The sequence below is a fragment of the Herpailurus yagouaroundi genome, unplaced genomic scaffold, assembly GCF_014898765.1.
Source record: "Herpailurus yagouaroundi ecotype Mexico unplaced genomic scaffold, PumYag 77, whole genome shotgun sequence".
NCBI classification, from domain to species: domain Eukaryota; kingdom Metazoa; phylum Chordata; class Mammalia; order Carnivora; family Felidae; genus Herpailurus; species Herpailurus yagouaroundi.
The window spans coordinates 36,560,010-36,578,825 of record NW_024412388.1 but is presented as its reverse complement, the minus strand read 5'-3'; the positions used below and the strand labels follow the sequence as shown (position 1 = coordinate 36,578,825).

Here is an 18,816-nt window from a genome sequence, read left to right as displayed (position 1 = left end):
GAAAGAAAGAAAGAAAGAAAGAAAGAAAGAAAGAAAGAAAGAAAGAAACCAACCAACCTGGGAAAGACCTGCAAATACAGAACACTTTAGCTTATCAGAAATATAAATGAATAGCATTTTAAAAATAAAGATTAATGCAAAACTAGCAGTAATGAAATAAGAATTGTTGGGTATGGAAAAGAATTTAATTAAATGTCTTATAAATTAAAATTATAGACATTGAAAGGATAAATGGATAAAGAAAATATGGCATATACTGACAGTGGATTATTATTCAGCCATAACGAAAATGTAATCTTGCCAAGTGCAACAACATGGATGAATCTCAAGGGCATTATACTACGTGAAATAAGTCAGACAGAAATAGATAAATACCACATGATCTCATCTATATGCTAAATCTAAAACAAAAAACTGAGTTTATGGATATAGAGAACAGACTGGTGGTTGCCTGAGGTGGGGTGGGAGGTGGGGGGCAAAATGAGATACAGATTTCCAGTTATAAAATGAATGTCATGGCAATTTAATGTAGAGCGTGGTGACTCTAGTTAATAATACTGTATTGCATATTTAAAAGGAGCTAAGAGAGGGGATCTTGGATGTTCTCATCACAAGAAAAAAACCCTATAACTGTGTATGGTGATGGATGTTAACTGGACATATTGTAGTGATTACTCACAATACATACAAATATCGAATCATCATATTATATACTTGAAACTAATATAATGTCAATTTTAAAAATTACTAAAACTCAATGATGAGGTAAACTCTGAGGCAAAGTAATTAGAAAGAGAATTAGTGAAAGACCGTTTTAAGGAACCAAAGACACAGTGATTAAATGGTTATATGAGTTTGTTTCCTGAATTCTATTTGGGACCATAGTGTAGAGGCCTAAGCACAGACTTAACAACTAGAGAGAAAAAAACTGCAATATAATGAGCTTACTTATCAACCACAGACACTTCCAAACAGTCCACTTCACTGCCTTGGTTCTTCTTCCACATAAACTTCATGGAAACATTTAGACTAGGAAGAACATACCTCTTTTTAAAATAATTAGTAATCCAAAAGGGACCAGAACAAAATCAATCAAAGACACGATAGAAAATTAATGTCTAGAATATATAAAGAACTCCTACAACAAACAACACCAGATTTTAAAATGAGCAAAGGGGGGCACCTGAGTGGCTCAGTCAGTTAAGCGTCCGACTTTGGCTCAGGTCACGATCTCACGGTTTATGAGTTCAAACCCCATTTCAGGCTCTGTGCTGACAGCTCAGAGCCTGGAGCCTGCTTTGGATTCTGTGTCTCCCTCTCTCTCTCTCTCTCTGCCCCTCTCTCACTTATGCTCTCTCTCTCTCTCTCAAGAATAAAAATAAATAGGGGCGCCTGGGTGGCGCAGTCGGTTAAGAGTCCGACTTCAGCCAGGTCACGATCTCGCGGTCCGTGAGTTCGAGCCCCGCGTCGGGCTCTGGGCTGGTGGCTCGGAGCCTGGAGCCTGTTTCCGATTCTGTGTCTCCCTCTCTCTCTGCCCCTCCCCCGTTCATGCTCTGTCTCTCTCTGTCCCAAAAATAAATAAAAACGTTGAAAAAAAAATTAAAAAAAAAAGAATAAAAATAAATAAATACAATAAAAGGAAAAAATAAATAAAAATAAATAAATAAAACGAGTAAGGCCCTGACGGGCACCTGGGTGGCTCAGTCAGTTAAGAGTCCGACTTCAGCTCAGGTCATGATCTCGCAGTCGGTCAGTGAGTTTGAGTCCCATGTGGGGCTCTGTGTTAACAGTTCACAGCCTAAAACCTGCTTGGGATTCTGTCTCCTCCTCTCTCTGCTCCTCCCCTGCTCATGCTCTGTCTGTGTCTCTCAAAAATGAATAAACGTTAAAAAAAATTTTTTTAAACGAGCCAAGGACTTGAATAGACATTTCTCTTAAGAAGATACATGCATGGCCAAAAAGTACATGAAAAGCTGCTCCATATCACTAATCATCAGGACAATGTAAATCAAAACCACAATAAGCTACCACTACATACCCACTAGAATGGCTATAATCAATAAGACAAAATATCTAGTGCAGGTAAGGATGTAGAAAAACAACCCCTCAAATATTGCTGGTGGGAATATAAGATGATATAGCCACTGCAGAAAACAGTTTGGAGGTTCTTAAAAAGTTAAGTATAAATTTACCATACAACACAATTTCATTCCTAGGATTCTGTCCAAGAGAAATGAAAACATATGTCCATACAATGACATGTATGCAAATGTTCATAGCAATATTTACACCTAATAGTCCCAAACTAGAAACAATCCAAATGTCCATCAACTGGTGAATGGATTAACAAAACATGGTCTACTCATACAATGAAACATTATTCAGGAATAAAAAAGAATGAACTACTGATGTGTGCTACAACAAATAAGCCTCAAAAACATTATTATTATTATTATTTTTAATATATGAAATTTATTGTCAAATTGGTTTCCATACAACACCCAGTGCTCATCCCAAAAGGTGTACTCCTCAATACCCATCACCCACCCTCCCCTCCCTCCCACCCCCCATCAACCCTCAGTTTGTTCTCAGTTTTTAACAGTCTCTTATGCTTTGGCTCTCTCCCACTTTAACCTCTTTTTTTTTTTTTTCCCTTCCCCTCCCCCATGGGTTTCTGTTAAGTTTCTCAGGATCCACATAAGAGTGAAACCATATGGTATCTGTCTTTCTCTGGATGGCTTATTTCACTTAGCATCACACTCTCCAGTTCCATCCACGTTGCTACAAAAGGCCATATTTCATTTTTTCTCATTGCCACGTAGTATTCCATAGTGTATATAAACCACAATTTCTTTATCCATTCATCAGATGATGGACATTTAGGCTCTTTCCATAATTTGGCTATTGTTGAGAATGCTGCTATAAACATTGGGGTACAAGTGCCCCTATGCATCAGTACTCCTGTATCCCTTGGGTAAATTCCTAGCAGTGCTATTGCTGGGTCATAGGGTAGGTCTATTTTTAATTTTCTGAGGAACCTCCACACTGTTTTCCAGAGTGGCTGCACCAATCTGCATTCCCACCAACAGTGCAAGAGGGTTCCTGTTTCTCCACATCCTCTCCAGCATCTATAGTCTCCTGATTCGTTCATTTTGGCCACTCTGACTGGCGTGAGGTGATATCTGAGTGTGGTTTTGATTTGTATTTCCCTGATAAGGAGTGACATTGAACATCTTTTCATGTGCCTGTTGGCCATCCGGATGTCTTCTTTAGAGAAGTGTCTATTCATGTTTTCTGCCCATTTCTTCACTGGGTTATTTGTTTTTCGGGTGTGGAGTTTGGTGAGCTCTTTATAGATTTTGGATACTAGCCCTTTGTCCGATATGTCATTTGCAAATATCTTTTCCCATTCCGTTGGTTGCCTTTTAGTTTTGTTGGTTGTTTCCTTTGCTGTGCAGAAGCTTTTTATCTTCATAAGGTCCCAGTGATTCACTTTGGCTTTTAATTCCCTTGCCTTTGGGGATGTGTCGAGTAAGAGATTGCTACGGCTGAGGTCAGAGAGGTCTTTTCCTGCTTTCTCCTCTAAGGTTTTGATGGTTTCCTGTCTCACATTCAGGTCCTTTATCCATTTTGAGTTTATTTTTGTGAATGGTGTAAGAAAGTGGTCTAGTTTCAACCTTCTACATGTTGCTGTCCAGTTCTCCCAGCACCATTTGTTCAAGAGACTGTCTTTTTTCCATTGGATGTTCTTTCCTGCTTTGTCAAAGATGAGTTGGCCATACGTTTGTGGGTCTAGTTCTGGGGTTTCTATTCTATTCCATTGGTCTATGTGTCTGTTTTTGTGCCAATACCATGTTGTCTTGATGATTACAGCTTTGTAGTAGAGGCTAAAGTCTGGGATTGTGATGCCCCCTGCTTTGGTCTTCTTCTTCAAAATTCCTTTGGCTATTCGGGGCCTTTTGTGGTTCCATATGAATTTTAGGATTGCTTGTTCTAGCTTCGAGAAGAATGCTGGTGCAATTTTGATTGGGATTGCATTGAATGTGTAGATAGCTTTGGGTAGTATTGACATTTTGACAATATTTATTCTCCCAATCCATGAGCAGGGAATGTCTTTCCATTTCTTTAAATCTTCTTCAATTACCTTCATAAGCTTTCTATAGTTTTCAGCACACAGATCCTTTACATCTTTGGTTAGATTTATTCCTAGGTATTTTATGCTTCTTGGTGCAATTGTGAATGGGATCAGTTTCTTTATTTGTCTTTCTGTTGCTTCATTGTTAGTGTATAAGAATGCAACTGATTTCTGTACATTGATTTTATATCCTGCAACTTTGTTGAATTCATGTATCAGTTCTAGCAGACTTTTGGTGGAGTCTATCGGATTTTCCATGTATAATATCATGTCATCTGCAAAAAGCGAAAGCTTGACTTCATCTTTGCCAATTTTGATGCCTTTGATTTCCTTTTGTTGTCTGATTGCTGATGCTAGAACTTCCAGCACTATGTTAAACAACAGCGGTGAGAGTGGGCATCCTTGTCGTGTTCCTGATCTCAGGGAAAAAGCTCTCAGTTTTTCCCCGTTGAGGATGATGTTAGCTGTGGGCTTTTCATAAATGGCTTTTATGATCTTTAAGTATGTTCCTTCTATCCCAACTTTCTCAAGGGTTTTTATTAAGAAACATTGCTGAATTTTGTCAAAGGCCTTTTCTGCATCGATTGACAGGATCATATGGTTCTTCTCTTTTTTCTTGTTAATGTGATATATCACGTTGATTGATTTGCGAATGTTGAACCAGCCCTGCATCCCAGGAATGTATCCCACTTGGTCATGGTGAGTAATTCTTTTTATATGCCGTTGAATTCGATTTGCTAGTATCTTATTGAGAATTTTTGCATCCATATTCATCAGGGATATTGGCCTGTAGTTCTCTTTTTTTACTGGGTCTCTGTCTGGTTTAGGAATCAAAGTAATACTGGCTTCATAGAATGAGTCTGGAAGTTTTCCTTCCCCTTCTATTTCTTGGAATAGCTTGAGAAGGATAGGTATTATCTCTGCTTTAAACGTCTGGTAGAACTCCCCTGGGAAGCCATCTGGTCCTGTACTCTTATTTGTTGGGAGATTTTTGATAACCGATTCAATTTCTTCGCTGGTTATGGGTCTGTTCAAGCTTTCTATTTCCTCCTGATTGAGTTTTGGAAGAGTGTGGGTGTTTAGGAATTTGTCCATTTCTTCCGGGTTGTCCAATTTGTTGGCATATAATTTTTCATAGTATTCCCTGATAATTGTTTGTATCTCTGAGGGATTGGTTGTAATAATTCCATTTTCATTCATGATTTTATCTATTTGGGTCATCTCCCTTTTCTTTTTGAGAAGCCTGGCTAGAGGTTTGTCAATTTTGTTTATTTTTTCAAAAAACCAACTCTTGGTTTCGTTGATCTGCTCTACAGTTTTTTTAGATTCTATATTGTTTATTTCTGCTCTGATCTTTATTATTTCTCTTCTTCTGCTGGGTTTGGGGTGTCTTTGCTGCTCTGCTTCTATTTCCTTTAGGTGTGCTGTTAGATTTTGTATTTGGAATTTTTCTTGTTTCTGGAGATAGGCCTGGATTGCAATGGATTTTCCTCTAAGGACTGCCTTCGCTGCGTCCCAAAGCGTTTGGATTGTTGTATTTTCATTTTCATTTGTTTCCATATATTTTTAAATTTCTTCTCTAATTGCCTGGTTGACCCACTCATTCGTTAGTAGGGTGTTCTTTAACCTCCATGCTTTTGGAGGTTTTCCAGACTTTTTCCTGTGGTTGATTTCAAGCTTCATAGCATTGTGGTCTGAAAGTATGCATGGTATAATTTCAATTCTTGTAAACTTATGAAGGGCTGTTTTGTGACCCGGTATATGATCTATCTTGGAGAATGTTCCATGTGCACTCGAGAAGAAAGTATATTCTGTTGCTTTGGGATGCAGAGTTCTAAATATATCTGTCAAGTCCATCTGATCCAATGTCTCATTCAAGGCCCTTGTTTCTTTATTGACCGTGTGTCTAGATGATCTATCCATTTCTGTAAGTGGGGTATTAAAGTCCCCTGCAATTACCACATTCTTATCAATAAGGTTGCTTATGTTTATGAGTACTTGTTTTATATATTTGGGGGCTCCGGTATTCGGCGCATAGACATTTATAATTGTTAGCTCTTCTGGATGGATAGACCCTGTAATTATTATATAATGCCCTTCTTCATCTCTTGTTACAGCCTTTAATTTAAAGTCTAGTTTGTCTGATATAAGTATGGCTACTCCAGCTTTCTTTTGGCTTCCAGTAGCATGATAGGTAGTTCTCCATCCCCTCACTCTCAATCCAAAGGTGTCCTCAGGTCTAAAATGAGTCTCTTGTAGACAGCAAATAGATGGGTCTTGTTTTTTTATCCATTCTGATACCCTGTGTCTTTTGGTTGGCGCATTTAATCCATTTACATTCAGTGTTATTATAGAAAGATGCGGGTTTAGAGTCATTGTGATGTCTGTATGTTTTATGCTTGTAGTGATGTCTCTGGTACTTTGTCTCACAGGGTCCCCCTTAGGATCTCTTGTAGGGCTGGTTTAGTGGTGACAAATTCCTTCAGTTTTTGTTTGTTTGGGAAGACCTTTATCTCTCCTTCTATTCTAAATGACAGGTTTGCTGGATAAAGGATTCTCGGCTGCATATTTTTTGTTTAGCACACTGAAGCCTCAAAAAAATTATGCTAAGAGAAAGAAACCAGAAACAGACTACAAAGTATATGATTCCATTTACATGAAATGTTCAGAAACAGCAAATTTATACAGCCAAAATCAAATCAGTGGTTGCCTAAGGTAAGTGGTTGCCTAGGAGAAACAGTACAGTGGTACGATGGGCACAAGGAAACTCTTTGGGTTAAGGAAATATTCTAAATTTAGATTATGGTGATAGCTGCACAATTTTACAAATTTGACAAAAACTGATGAGGTTTTTTGGGGTGATGGGGGTTGGTTCTTGACAAGAGCTAGGCCTCCAGTATCCTGTGAGTCTTCTTTAGCATATGAAAATCTCATTGGAACCTTCCCTCCACTTTACCTTCCCAAATCCCAAATATATAACCAGTCTCTCCACAGGGTCCAAGTCAGCTCTTCCTGCCCACAGGTCCTCTCCCTGTGCTTTAATAAAATCACCTTTTTGCACCAATGATGTCTTCAAGAATTCTTTCTTGACCATCAGCTCCGAACCACCCCACCTCTGTCACCCCAGAACCTCATCAAAAACCACTGGATAACTTGGAATTGGTTAATTTTACAGTATATAAACTGTATCTCAGTAAACTTTTTTTTTTTATATATATACAGGCATCTAAGACTATATCTTATGTACTTAGTGGACCTAAGAATCCTCCTTCCTCTTCTTTTTTCCTGAATAATTCAGTCTAGAAGCCATTAGGTTATTATGATGATGGCCAAGTGGTTGGAGGGTTGGGGGAAGAAGGCACTCACACATGCATATTACATATATACACATTCTCTAGGAACAGTGAACCCAAATATCAGCAACCATGCCTATCACCCATATCTTGACTTTTAAATACCATTCTCCACTAAAAGGAACCATGTTCTTTGGAGAAATGGCTAATACAAGGGCTAGAGCAGGGAAGATACAAAATAAGCCATCCAGGAATGTCTTACAGAGCCAGAAAATTAGGAAGTTCTCAAAGAATGGTGGGGAAATGTTAAAAAAAAAAAAAAAAAAAGCAGCAGCCACCAGCATAAGAGACTCCTCTTGACTAAATATGGTACAATTTGAATATCAAAATATATAATGTTATTAACAGATTACAACCCACTAAATAAAATAAGAGCCCATTGAATTCATGCTGATACGAGAGAAAAAATGAACAGGGAGAAGAAAAAGCTTTTCTTTACAGTGCAGTGCCAATGGACGAGTGCAGAAAAAATGATGGAATTTGAAAAATACCATTTGGCAACCAGCATAGAATAATAATTCAGCCAAGAAACATCAATGGATGCTAAAAATAGTGAGTTAAAATTTGATGAGAAGTAGGGTAATTACATAATTTCAAGAAATTTCCCTCAAAATACTTGTTAATTAGAGAGGGGGGAAAATAATCTTAGAGCAGAGAAACTAGCAGATCAAGTGATCAAGGTTAATTTCACAGTAATGGGATATAATGAAAGCCTGTATCACCTGATAGGATGCAACAAGAAGAACACACCATCCTTTTTCAGGAACCGTAATATTTCTGCCAAAGATGCTGGAGGTGACCAGAATTTGCCACCGCAAAATACGCTACGTTGGCAAAAGGATTTTTTTAAGCCAAAGGCAACTGAGAATCAAAAGAAAAGGAAAGAATTCTCTGTCCTCTCGTTATCTGCCTGAAACCAGGCAAATTTCCCTTTGAGGAATGTGTCCCTCTGTACCTGGGAGAGAAGAGCTACAATGTGTTTGCATAAACATAAACACTGCATAATGTTCCATTAGTTCCTTCACATATTTCCTATTATTCCCTACAATTTATCATGCCTTAAAGCCCAAATCCTCTTTCCTTTGTAAAAGGATACGTAAGCTTTCTGAGTCTAACCAGTTCTTTGAGTTACATTTCTTTTCTGTGAATTCCTATATGTGTAAATATTGATAAAAATTGTATGCCTTTCCTCCTATTAATCTTTCCTTTGTCCGTTTAAGTCACAGGCCCCCAGGCACTGAACTAAAAGGGTAGAACAAAAGTTTTCCTAACAATGCATAACCTGAGCCGAAATCAAGAGTTGGATGCTCAAGTGACTGAGCCACCGAGGTGCCCCTGAAATTATTTATTTTTAATAGCTGCTAACCTCCAGAGCAATCACCTGAAATGTTCTCAGAATGGCTTAATAGAAATGAATAAGGCTGAAGGCTGAAAGCTTACTGGATAAACAGCATTCCCTCTCACTCCACCATGTGCTGGGAACTTTCCTACTGCCTATTTAGGCCTATTCTCCCACTCAGAGTATCTAGTATACAGTTGAATGAAATAATGGATGATTCCACCTTAATTTCCTAGGACAGGAAAACTAATTCCCTCCACATAAGATTGGGAAATACATTCTTTATCCTTAAGGAACAATTTAATATGACTTTTTAGTTAGCTACTTTGAGATACTATTTCTCACCCATCAGATTGGAAATAATTCAGAAGCTTGATAATCTATTCAGTTGGCAAGGCTGTGAGCAAATACAGTAGTCCCCCTGCTTTTTAATTTTTAATTTCTTTTTATTTTTAATTGAAGTATAATTGACATACAACAGAAGTCCCCACTTATTGGAAGTTTCAGTCTTGGTAGTTTCAGTTACCCATAGTCGGGAAGGCATAACGTCAGAAGGTCAGTAGTACTTAATGCTACATCACAGTGCCTGTATCATTCACCTCACTTCAGCTCATTATGTAGACATGTTATTATCTCACATCATCACAAGAAGAGTGAGGACAAGATATTTGAGAGACCACAGTCACATAACTTTTATTACAGTATATTGTCATAACTGTTCTATTATTAGCTATTGCTGTTAATTTCTTACTGTGCCAAATTTATAAATTAAACTTTATCACTGGTATGTACATATAGGAAAAGACATAGCATATACATGGCTGGGTACTATCCATGGTTTCAGGCATTTGGTGGGTCCCCTGCAAATAAGAGGAGACTACTGTAGACATTATATTATACCCACTGGTGGAAATACATAATGATATAACCACTATTTTGGGAAACTGGACAATAGCTAATAAAACTACATATGCATTTATTCTTTGACTCAGCATCCGCAATTCTAGGAATTTATCCTGAAGGCAAACCGTGAAAATTAACTCTTCTATACTTGATAACTCTATCTATCTGATAAATCATTGAAAATTATTTGTGTCCAGAACTCTCCAGTTCCAAACCTCCTATCTACCAAGACAAAAGAAGGGACTGACCCGAGCCCCTATGACAATCAGGATTGGCATTGATTTCTCTTCCTGTAGCATCCAGGGACATGAAAGAGAAGCTGTTGCAAGAGCCCCTTCTAAAGAACCCTAAGAAATAACATTTATCTTTGCAATTGCCTGGGCTGTTGGGTTCTTGCTATCTGGATCAGTTCTCACCTCTCGGAGCACCTATGTAACAAGGGTCTACATAAATGGTGTCCCAGGATGACTACTAGGAGCCAAAAGAGGAAGCCAAGGTTTTCTTCAGTTTAGCAATCAGTTAGCAGCTACTTAAATGGCAAGCTCCAAGGGTCTTTACACACACAAAAATCACTACTCTGGGTATAGAATCTTCACTACAAAGGAGTAGTTACCAGGTTTGAAACAAGACAAAGAAACTGGTGACACTGAGGCATCAGGATGAAGGCCCAGGAAATAATCTAGCTAAACTGACTCAAGAGTAAGGGTAACAAATAGATAAAAAGGGGGAAATTCCTTTTGTGTAAGTATTGTAGCTAATAAATGGAAAGGGGATGGGAATATCAACTTTTTTTTTGCAAACTTTTAATAAAATAATGGGTCTAAGGTGACATTATTAATGGCCAATACTATCAAAACACGGGAAAGAGTTGACACAACCTGCCTCCTGACAATTGTACACTGCAAACCAACTACTAAGTATTCTTCTCTGGCCCCCCAAATCAAACTAGAATCAGATCAAGCCACCAGTTTATGAGAAACACAGAGGTCATAAGAACTATGTTAAATAACCACTCAGGGATGCAATGAGCAAAATTCAGAATGTAGGAAAAGTCTATAAGAACAGATATTTACAGATAAAATGATACAGTCTGGGATTTGCTTTAAAATAATCAGGTTGGGGGGAATAGGCAGAGATGCAGAAGAGATAATATACTGACCATGAGCTGATAAGTAGACACTCAAGATAGAAGACTACTGTTTGTATTTTGTAATGTTTCTGAGAGTTTCTATAATACAACATTTAAAAAAGAGTTTTTTAGTGAACAAAATTTTCCTACTTCCAGAAACAGAAATGCCATTTAGAAACCTTTAGCTTCTTGAAGTTGAACAATCCAAGAACAAGCCTGTGGCATCTTGCCAAATAGAACTATATGTTTATTCAGAGTTACCTGTAGCCAGGATCTATGAAAAATTCTCTGCTATACAAAGTTTCCTGGGGTTAAGTCACAGCTAGTATTCTTCCTTACTTTACCTTTCTATTTAAAAAGCAAAAGAACACGGGCTGTGACTCCATCAGTTAAGTGACCAACTCTTGATATCGGCTCAGGTTGTGATCTCTCAGTGGTGGGATAGAGCCCATGTCAGGCTCTATGCTGAATGTGGAGTCTGCTTGGGATTCTCTCTCCCTCACTCTCTCTGCTCTTCCCCCGCTCACATGTGTGCATCTGCACGTGTGGCTCTCTCTCTCAAAATAAACATTAAAAAAAAAAAAGAAAACAAACAAACAAAAAAAGCACTTTCCCTTTCTTAATAGGAGAATCCTATTTCCTGATGATACTCTCAAGCTGTTCTTTCCCTTACCTATGAGGAGAGGGAAAATGAAACACTTTAAACCTAGTTTAATGAATTTTCCTCACTGTCAAAAATAGCCCAAAAAGAGTTTTTCTCATTTTAGTCCACATCCTGCTGCACCCCAACTGGCCAATTTTTAGTAGCAAATAGTGAAACCGCATGTGAGGGCAGAAGAGCACCCAGCTGCCAGTAACAAAGCTTCCGTGGGCAGGACATAATGATAAGTGATACCTAGAGCTATCCAAGGGAAAATAAGAATATGAGAAAACGAACAGAAGCAACATGAAGTGTGGGGATCAGCAACATGTGAGTTTTCCAACAAAAACAGCAACACAGTAACTGTTATAGCAGCCTGAGTATTCTCAACAATTTTACATGTATTGACTCATCTAATCCTTACAGCAACCCCTGAAGGGCTATTTTTATCCCCATTTTAATGATGTAGAAAACTGAGGCAGAAAGAAGTGAAGTAATTTGACCACAACAGGGCCAGGATAAGAACAAGTTCTAGAGATGTTCCTCTTTTAGAGTCACTTTGAAAAGCAGTTGTTTAAAAAAAGACAGACAAGGAAAGCAGGTGTTGGTAAAATGAAAATAGTGCTTTCTCTTTGGCAGGAAACAATCTTGACACTACCAAAAAGGGGTTTCAAAGGCTGCCTAGTCTTGGAGGAAGTCCAAAAGAACACCTGTCCTTTGCTGTAAAAGTCTACAAAAAGCCTCTCACACATGTGACACAGGAGGGGTCAGAGGGCTGAATTAGTACCAGCTGCAAACTTCAGTAGTGAATTTGTTTGCTGAAGATGTTTAAGTGAAGGCTGAATAGCTTTTTACTAGTCACTGTATAAAAAAGAATTCCTTACCCTATGACCCAGCAATAGCACGGCTAGGAATTTACCCAAGGATATAGGAGTGCTGATGCATAGGGGCACATGTACCCCAATGTTTACAGCAGCACTTTCAACAATAGCCAAATTATGGAAAGGGCCTAAATGTCCATCAACAGACGAATGGATGAAGATGTGGTTTATACATACAATGGAATACTACTTGGCAATGAGAAAGAATGAAATCTGGGTATTTGCAGCAACATGGATGGAACTGGAAGATATTATGCTAAGTGAAGTAAGTCAGTCAGAGAAAGACAGATACCATATGTTTTCACTCATATGTGGATCTTGAGAAACTTAACAGAAGACCATGGGAGAGGGAAAGGGGGGGGGGAGGGAGTTACAGAGAGGGAGGGAGGCAAACCATAAGAGACTCTTAAATACTGAGAACAAACTGAGTGTTGATAGGGGGGTGAGGGGGAGGGGAAAGTGGGTGATGGGCACTGACGAGGGCACTTGTTGGGATGAGCACTGGATGTTGTATGGAAACCAATTTGACAATAAATTATATTTAAAAAATAAATAAAATAAAAAAAAAAAAAGAATTCCTACACAGTAGGGAGTGGACTAGAGCTAGAACCCTTCCAATATAAACTCTAATAAGGAGTTCTTGCTGCAAACCCTCCCAACTACAGGGCTGACAAAGTCTATGGCAGTTTAAAACTGAATCAAAATATAAACCATTCTATGTTTCAAGAAGTTGCCAACACCAAATTCTTATCCCCAGGAGGCCTAGCTGGGCCAGGGAATAGCCAAAAACACAATTGCCTTTTCTCTCTTCAGGGATACCAGTTACACCATAGACCATATCTAGCATCCCTTCAAATCAGGTTATGTCAACAATGCAATACCCATGTCTGAATGCCAATCAATAGGCTGGAATCATATTCTTGGAAGATATACAAGATAACTAAAGGTTATAGGGTAAGGGCGCCTGGGTGGCTCAGTCAGTTAAGCATCTGACTCTTGATTTCAGTTCACGATCTCACAGATCGATCCCTGCATTGGACTCCACACTGACAGAGTAGAGCCTACTTGGGATTCTCTCTCTCCTCTCTCTGCCCCTCCCTTGCTCTCTCTCTCAAAATAAACTTTAAAGTTACAGGTTAATTAATTCAACCCCAATCATGATCATATTTATTATGCCTCTTAAGGTTGATCAGACCCATCTAAGACATTTAAGAGCCACCATCAAGCTTGCCTAAAACAGACCCAACCATCCTTTCCTATCAAGGAACAAACAGAAATGTAGTATACAGTTAGAGTAGGCATCATTTTAAAACTGTGCCGTAATTGTTCTTCAAATTATTATGGGCAATAATTTGTAAGGTCCTAAGCACATCACTAAGATGCAGTCAATAAGGAAGGTTAAGATTCTGAGCAGGGCCTGTTCTAACAACCAAGCAAAAGGATACTATTTTCTAGGACTTTAGGCCAATGCAGCCAAAAGCCTCAAGGTCTATATTAGTTTGCTAGTGCTACCACAACTAAGTACCACAGACTAGGTGGCTCAAACAAAAGACATTTTTTGCCTCACAGTTCTGGAGATTGGAAGGTGTCGGTAGGGTGGGTTTCTTCTACGGCCTCACTCCCTGGCTTGTAAATGGCTGTCTTCTCTATGTCTGTGCCCTAAATCCCTCTTTACAGGGCACCACTTGTATTAGGACCCACCCCAATGACCTCATTTAACCTGTAAAGACCAAATACACTCACATTACAGGTACTAGGGATTTTAACTTCAACGAATGAATTTTAGGGGGACACAACTCAATCCATAACAATAGTTATACTCCATGGGAATAAAAGAGAACTCAATATGGCCACCGCAAGAGAGTTCCCTCTCTCTTGTGTCATCCCTTTTTATTATTTTTAAAAGAGATTTTATTGTTCAATAATCTCTAAATCCAACATGGGGCTGGAACCCACAACCCTGAGATCAAGAGTCACACGCTCCACTGACTGAGCCAGCCAGGCACCCTTTGGGTCATCTATTTTTAGAGGTCAAATTCACTGCCAGTAGCTCTCAATTTTTAGTTCCTCACATTGTTTACTAGAATCATTTTTCTCTTCTTTCAACTTGTATTTTCTCAGTTGCTCAATAACAGTGATGTTCAACAGACTTATCTACATGGTAAGGATTTGTAGAATTTATGTGCATCGCTGTGTTCACTAAGCACTGATTCTGTGCTAGACTTTGAATGTGAATAGAGAGAACAAAACTAAGTTAATGGATGACAGCAATGAGCAGGGGTAAAAGATAAAAGTGAGTAAAATAAGCCTAAAAGAGGAAAGAAGGTAATAAAGACAAGGGCCTGGAAGTGACAGTGGACTATGAAATACCAATTCCCACCCCCAGTATGGGAATATTTAGTAAAGAATGTTATGAATATGTCATTTTGGGAAGAGAAAACCTGGGGCTGCAAAACAATTTAGGTTCAGAATATACTATATTACTCAAACGAAGTATCTTAGATGCAAAAACAGAATACTTTTTTTTCCTAACAAAAAGCTTAACAAATACCTATTGATCAAACACACTTTCCTTCTTGAAAAATTATGATTGGTTTCCAATATACCTCTCTCTTGATTCTTCTCATTTCTAAAAAGCCACTCCTTTTCAGTCCCTCTGCTGCTAGTTCCTCATCTCCCCAATCTCTCAAAGTCAGATGGCCCCAGGGCTCAATCCTTTGACATTTCTTCCTTATCAACAGACACTCATTGGATGATCTCATAAATCTAATCATTTGTTTCACTTATACCCTGATAATTCCTTATAAATCTTCAACCCAGAGTTCACCTATCTTTAACTGAATGTCTTAGCTATTCTTACAGTTTCTCAGTCTCAGTTCATGGTTCTTCCAGTTTCCTAGCTGCTCAACCTCAAATTCTCAGTCATCCTTCACTCATCTTTTTCTCAAACTCTGCATCTAATCCATCAACAAATCCTATAGATTTTACCTCCAAAATATATCCTCAAATCTGACCACTTCTTACCACCTGTACCACCGTAGGTTCAAACAACCATTGTGTCTTACCTAGAATGTACAGTAGCCTTACTTACTTACTTACTTACTTACTTATTTACTTACTGAGAAGGAGACACACAGTGTGAGTAGGGGTGGGGCAGAGAGAGAGGGAGAAAGAGAGAGAATCTCAAGCAGGCTCCATACTGTCAGTGGAGAGCCTGATGCAGGGTTTGAACTCATGAATTGTGAGATCATGACCTGAGCCAAAATCAAGAGTCCGGCACTTAACCAACTGAGCCACCCAGGCACCCCAGGTACCCTTCTAACTATAGCCACAGGGATCCTTTGGATTTAAGTCAGATCATAACATTTTCCTGCTTCAAACCCTCCAACAGCTTCTTATGTCATTCAACATAAAAACAAAAATCCCAGTAATGGATTTAAAGCTCTATTCCATTTGGCTTCTCACGTATGTCTCAGACTTCATTTCCCACTTTTTACCTCTTAACTCATTCCACATGAGCCTCACTGGATTCTGTGGAAGAACACATGAAGCAAGCTCTTAGATCAGGTCTCTGGCACTTAGTGTTGTCTCTGTCTGAAACACTCTTCCTTCAGATATCTCTAATTCTAGCTCTGTGACTGTCCTTCAGGTCTTTGCTCATATGTCAACTTATGAGTGAGGACCCTCCCTGACTATCTTATATAAAATGTCAATCCCTATGCCTCACATTCCCTATTCTCCTCATCCTGTTTTCTCCATATCACATATGTCCATCTGTTATATATTCATTCATTAATTTGTCTCCCTCCACTAGAATCTAAGCTCCTCGGAGGGCAGGTATTTTACCTCTTTGTGTTCATTCTTTTGTTCTTCATGCCTAAAACACTGTCCAGCACATAGTATTACTCAAATGCTGATTATACGAAAAGACAGAAAGAACTGAAGAGAAGATTATTTTCAGCAATATAAACAAATCACTTAACCTACTTCAGAATCAAGTTTTCCTGTTGTATAAAATGTGGCATTTGGACTAGCTAACCTTTAGAGAGCTCTAGCATTCTGCCATGCTATGCTTCTCCTATGGAGGGGTCAGAGGGCTGTCCAATAGTCACAATGGGCACATAACTGTCTTAACTACTGATATGCTATATTACTTTCTCTTGAATTTTGAATACAGCAGAAATCTCTGAAATTCCTTTTACTTTTCTCTGTGACTTTTATTCTGTTTCTTCCCATCATTAAGGAGAAAGGTCTGGGTTTTTACCTACTTGGCCAAAAGCAATCACTAAGGCCACACTCACATCACAGCAGGTTTCCTTACCTCCACTGCAGTGGGCGGCTGGAACAGGGACTGCCAGGACTGCTGTGAACTTGTGGGTTCAGGAAAAAGGCAAGAGGAGAAGTAGCCAAAGCACAATCAGCACTAAATGGGATTTTAGTGAAGTAAAGAGCTGGAGCCGATGTGGGTGGAAACATGTGCTGGTTTACTTCAGATCCTCGGCAAAGAGTAGAGATTCTGACAAGGTACCACAGTAGAAAAAAGAAGGGTCAGGGATAATTTCTCAACCAAAAAGAAATATATTCAAAGTGGGTTAGTTTAGGCAAAAGGCTCAAAAATAGTGGTCAAAAATCATTCTCACATATCATACCTCAGTGTAGTGTTGGCACAGAATGACCATCGAGACTAAAACTTAATCCACAGAATTAAAACCAAAAATTTAAGCTTTGGGTATTCAAAGTATTTAGAATTGGCTTCTGGAAATATATTATAAGTTTACTACAAATCATCAATTAGCAAGAAGTAATATTTTATGTTCAATGACTAAAACTTCCTAGAGAAATGTGTATGTCCGTAAAAGTAAAACATTAATAGTTCATAAATTAGATTATCTCTACCATAACACCAATTTATTTAGCTAATTCTTGACTAATGAGTACATTAAATAACATCATTTAATTCTGTACAATAAATTTTGCTTCTATTTAAATTTTAGTATTTTAGTTTACTTTTTTCCCCTAAAAACAACCTAGCCCTCTTGATGTGTTAAGTCTTAACGAAGACTATTAAGTAAATAACCTCATTAGACTGAAAACAGATGGTAAATATGGATTTCTACTTTGTTGATCATTGATTGATATGTCACAGATGATGAAAAATAATTGACAGATGCACAGCATTTAATTTGCTATAGTAGGAGCATGGCTTTCCATACAAACACCATATTTAGCCACAACATTTCAAAGATTTTTTAAAAACTTAGGTATCTATCACACAAGCACCTGTTTAAAAATGTTAGTTGCCTATGTTGTTACTACTGGCTATTTGAATATGGTGACATTTTACTTGTTTTAATTACATATATTCAAAGGAGATATTTACTACTAATTATCCCTATAGCTGGCTTCAGCATATTTCTCAGATGAGTACACAAAAAGAGGATACAAAATGATAATGTAGAAGGCAGAAAATAATTTAAAATTACCAGTGTGCACAAATTTCCACAAACTCAACATATTAATAAAAATTACAAGAAGTAGAAATATTAATTTTGGATTAATTCCTCACTTTCAAAAAGAATTTTCACTTTTCTAAGGAACTATTTCAAAACTCAACTCCCTAGTGTATACAAGCTACAGCTAATTAGAACATACAATAAGACAGTTCTTATTGGGGCACCTTGGTAGCTCAGTCAGTTAAGCATCCAACTTTAGCTCAGATCATGATCTCACCGTTCATGGGTTTGTGAGTTCAAGCCCTGCATCAGGCTCTCTGCTGTCAGCACAGAGCCCACTTCAGATCCCCTGTCCCGCTTTCTCTCTCTCTCAAAAATAAATAAAAATATTTTAAAAACTATTTTTGAAAAGACAGTTCTTATGAACCTAAATAATATTGCTTATGGAGTTATAAATCTTATCACATAATATGAGGCTTAGTCATGTTGATGAATATATAATTAAGATTATAAATCTATGAAAACCAATTCTCATTCTCTACTATCTATTAATTAACACTCTGCAAACTGGTTATACACTGAGGCTAGAGTTTAAAAAGGATTGTTTGAAAAAGGAAAGGTTATTTAGAAACTACTTACTAGCTCCTCAGGGGGAATTTTCCTAAGTTAAATTCAAAATCACGAATGATTACCAATAGCAGTGCACCAACAACATTTGGAGAGCATGATTCTGACCACTTATGTTTTCTTAAACTACAAGCTTAATTTTAAAAATTTAAAGTTTTACTAACAAGTCCTTTTTACTTTAAATGATACTTTAGTTCATGAAGCTTCTTTTTTATGGTCTTTAACTTTTAGTCTAAGTAGGAGAATTTTTAAAACATATGCCAATCCTTCTAATTATATATTTCAAACAAGTCCAGTCTTCCAAGGTCTTGTTGAATCATTAATTCAATCAATGAGCATCCACTAACACAGAAGGC

General features: G+C 38.0%; 1 protein-coding gene across 11 annotated transcripts in view; it reads right to left on the bottom strand.

Moving 5' to 3' along the window:
• MAST2 (microtubule associated serine/threonine kinase 2) overlaps positions 1–18,816 on the bottom strand; it is a 221,376-nt gene that overhangs the window by 73,802 nt on the left and 128,758 nt on the right. For 6 of the 11 annotated variants that reach the window (XM_040470078.1, XM_040470080.1, XM_040470083.1 and 3 more), the window contains one exon: positions 16,702–16,896. The exons of the other annotated variants lie outside the window; for them this stretch is intronic. In XM_040470078.1, the coding sequence (XP_040326012.1) occupies positions 16,702–16,896 (195 nt within the window). The remainder of the gene's footprint in view (positions 1–16,701; positions 16,897–18,816) is intronic. 11 annotated transcript variants of the gene reach the window in all.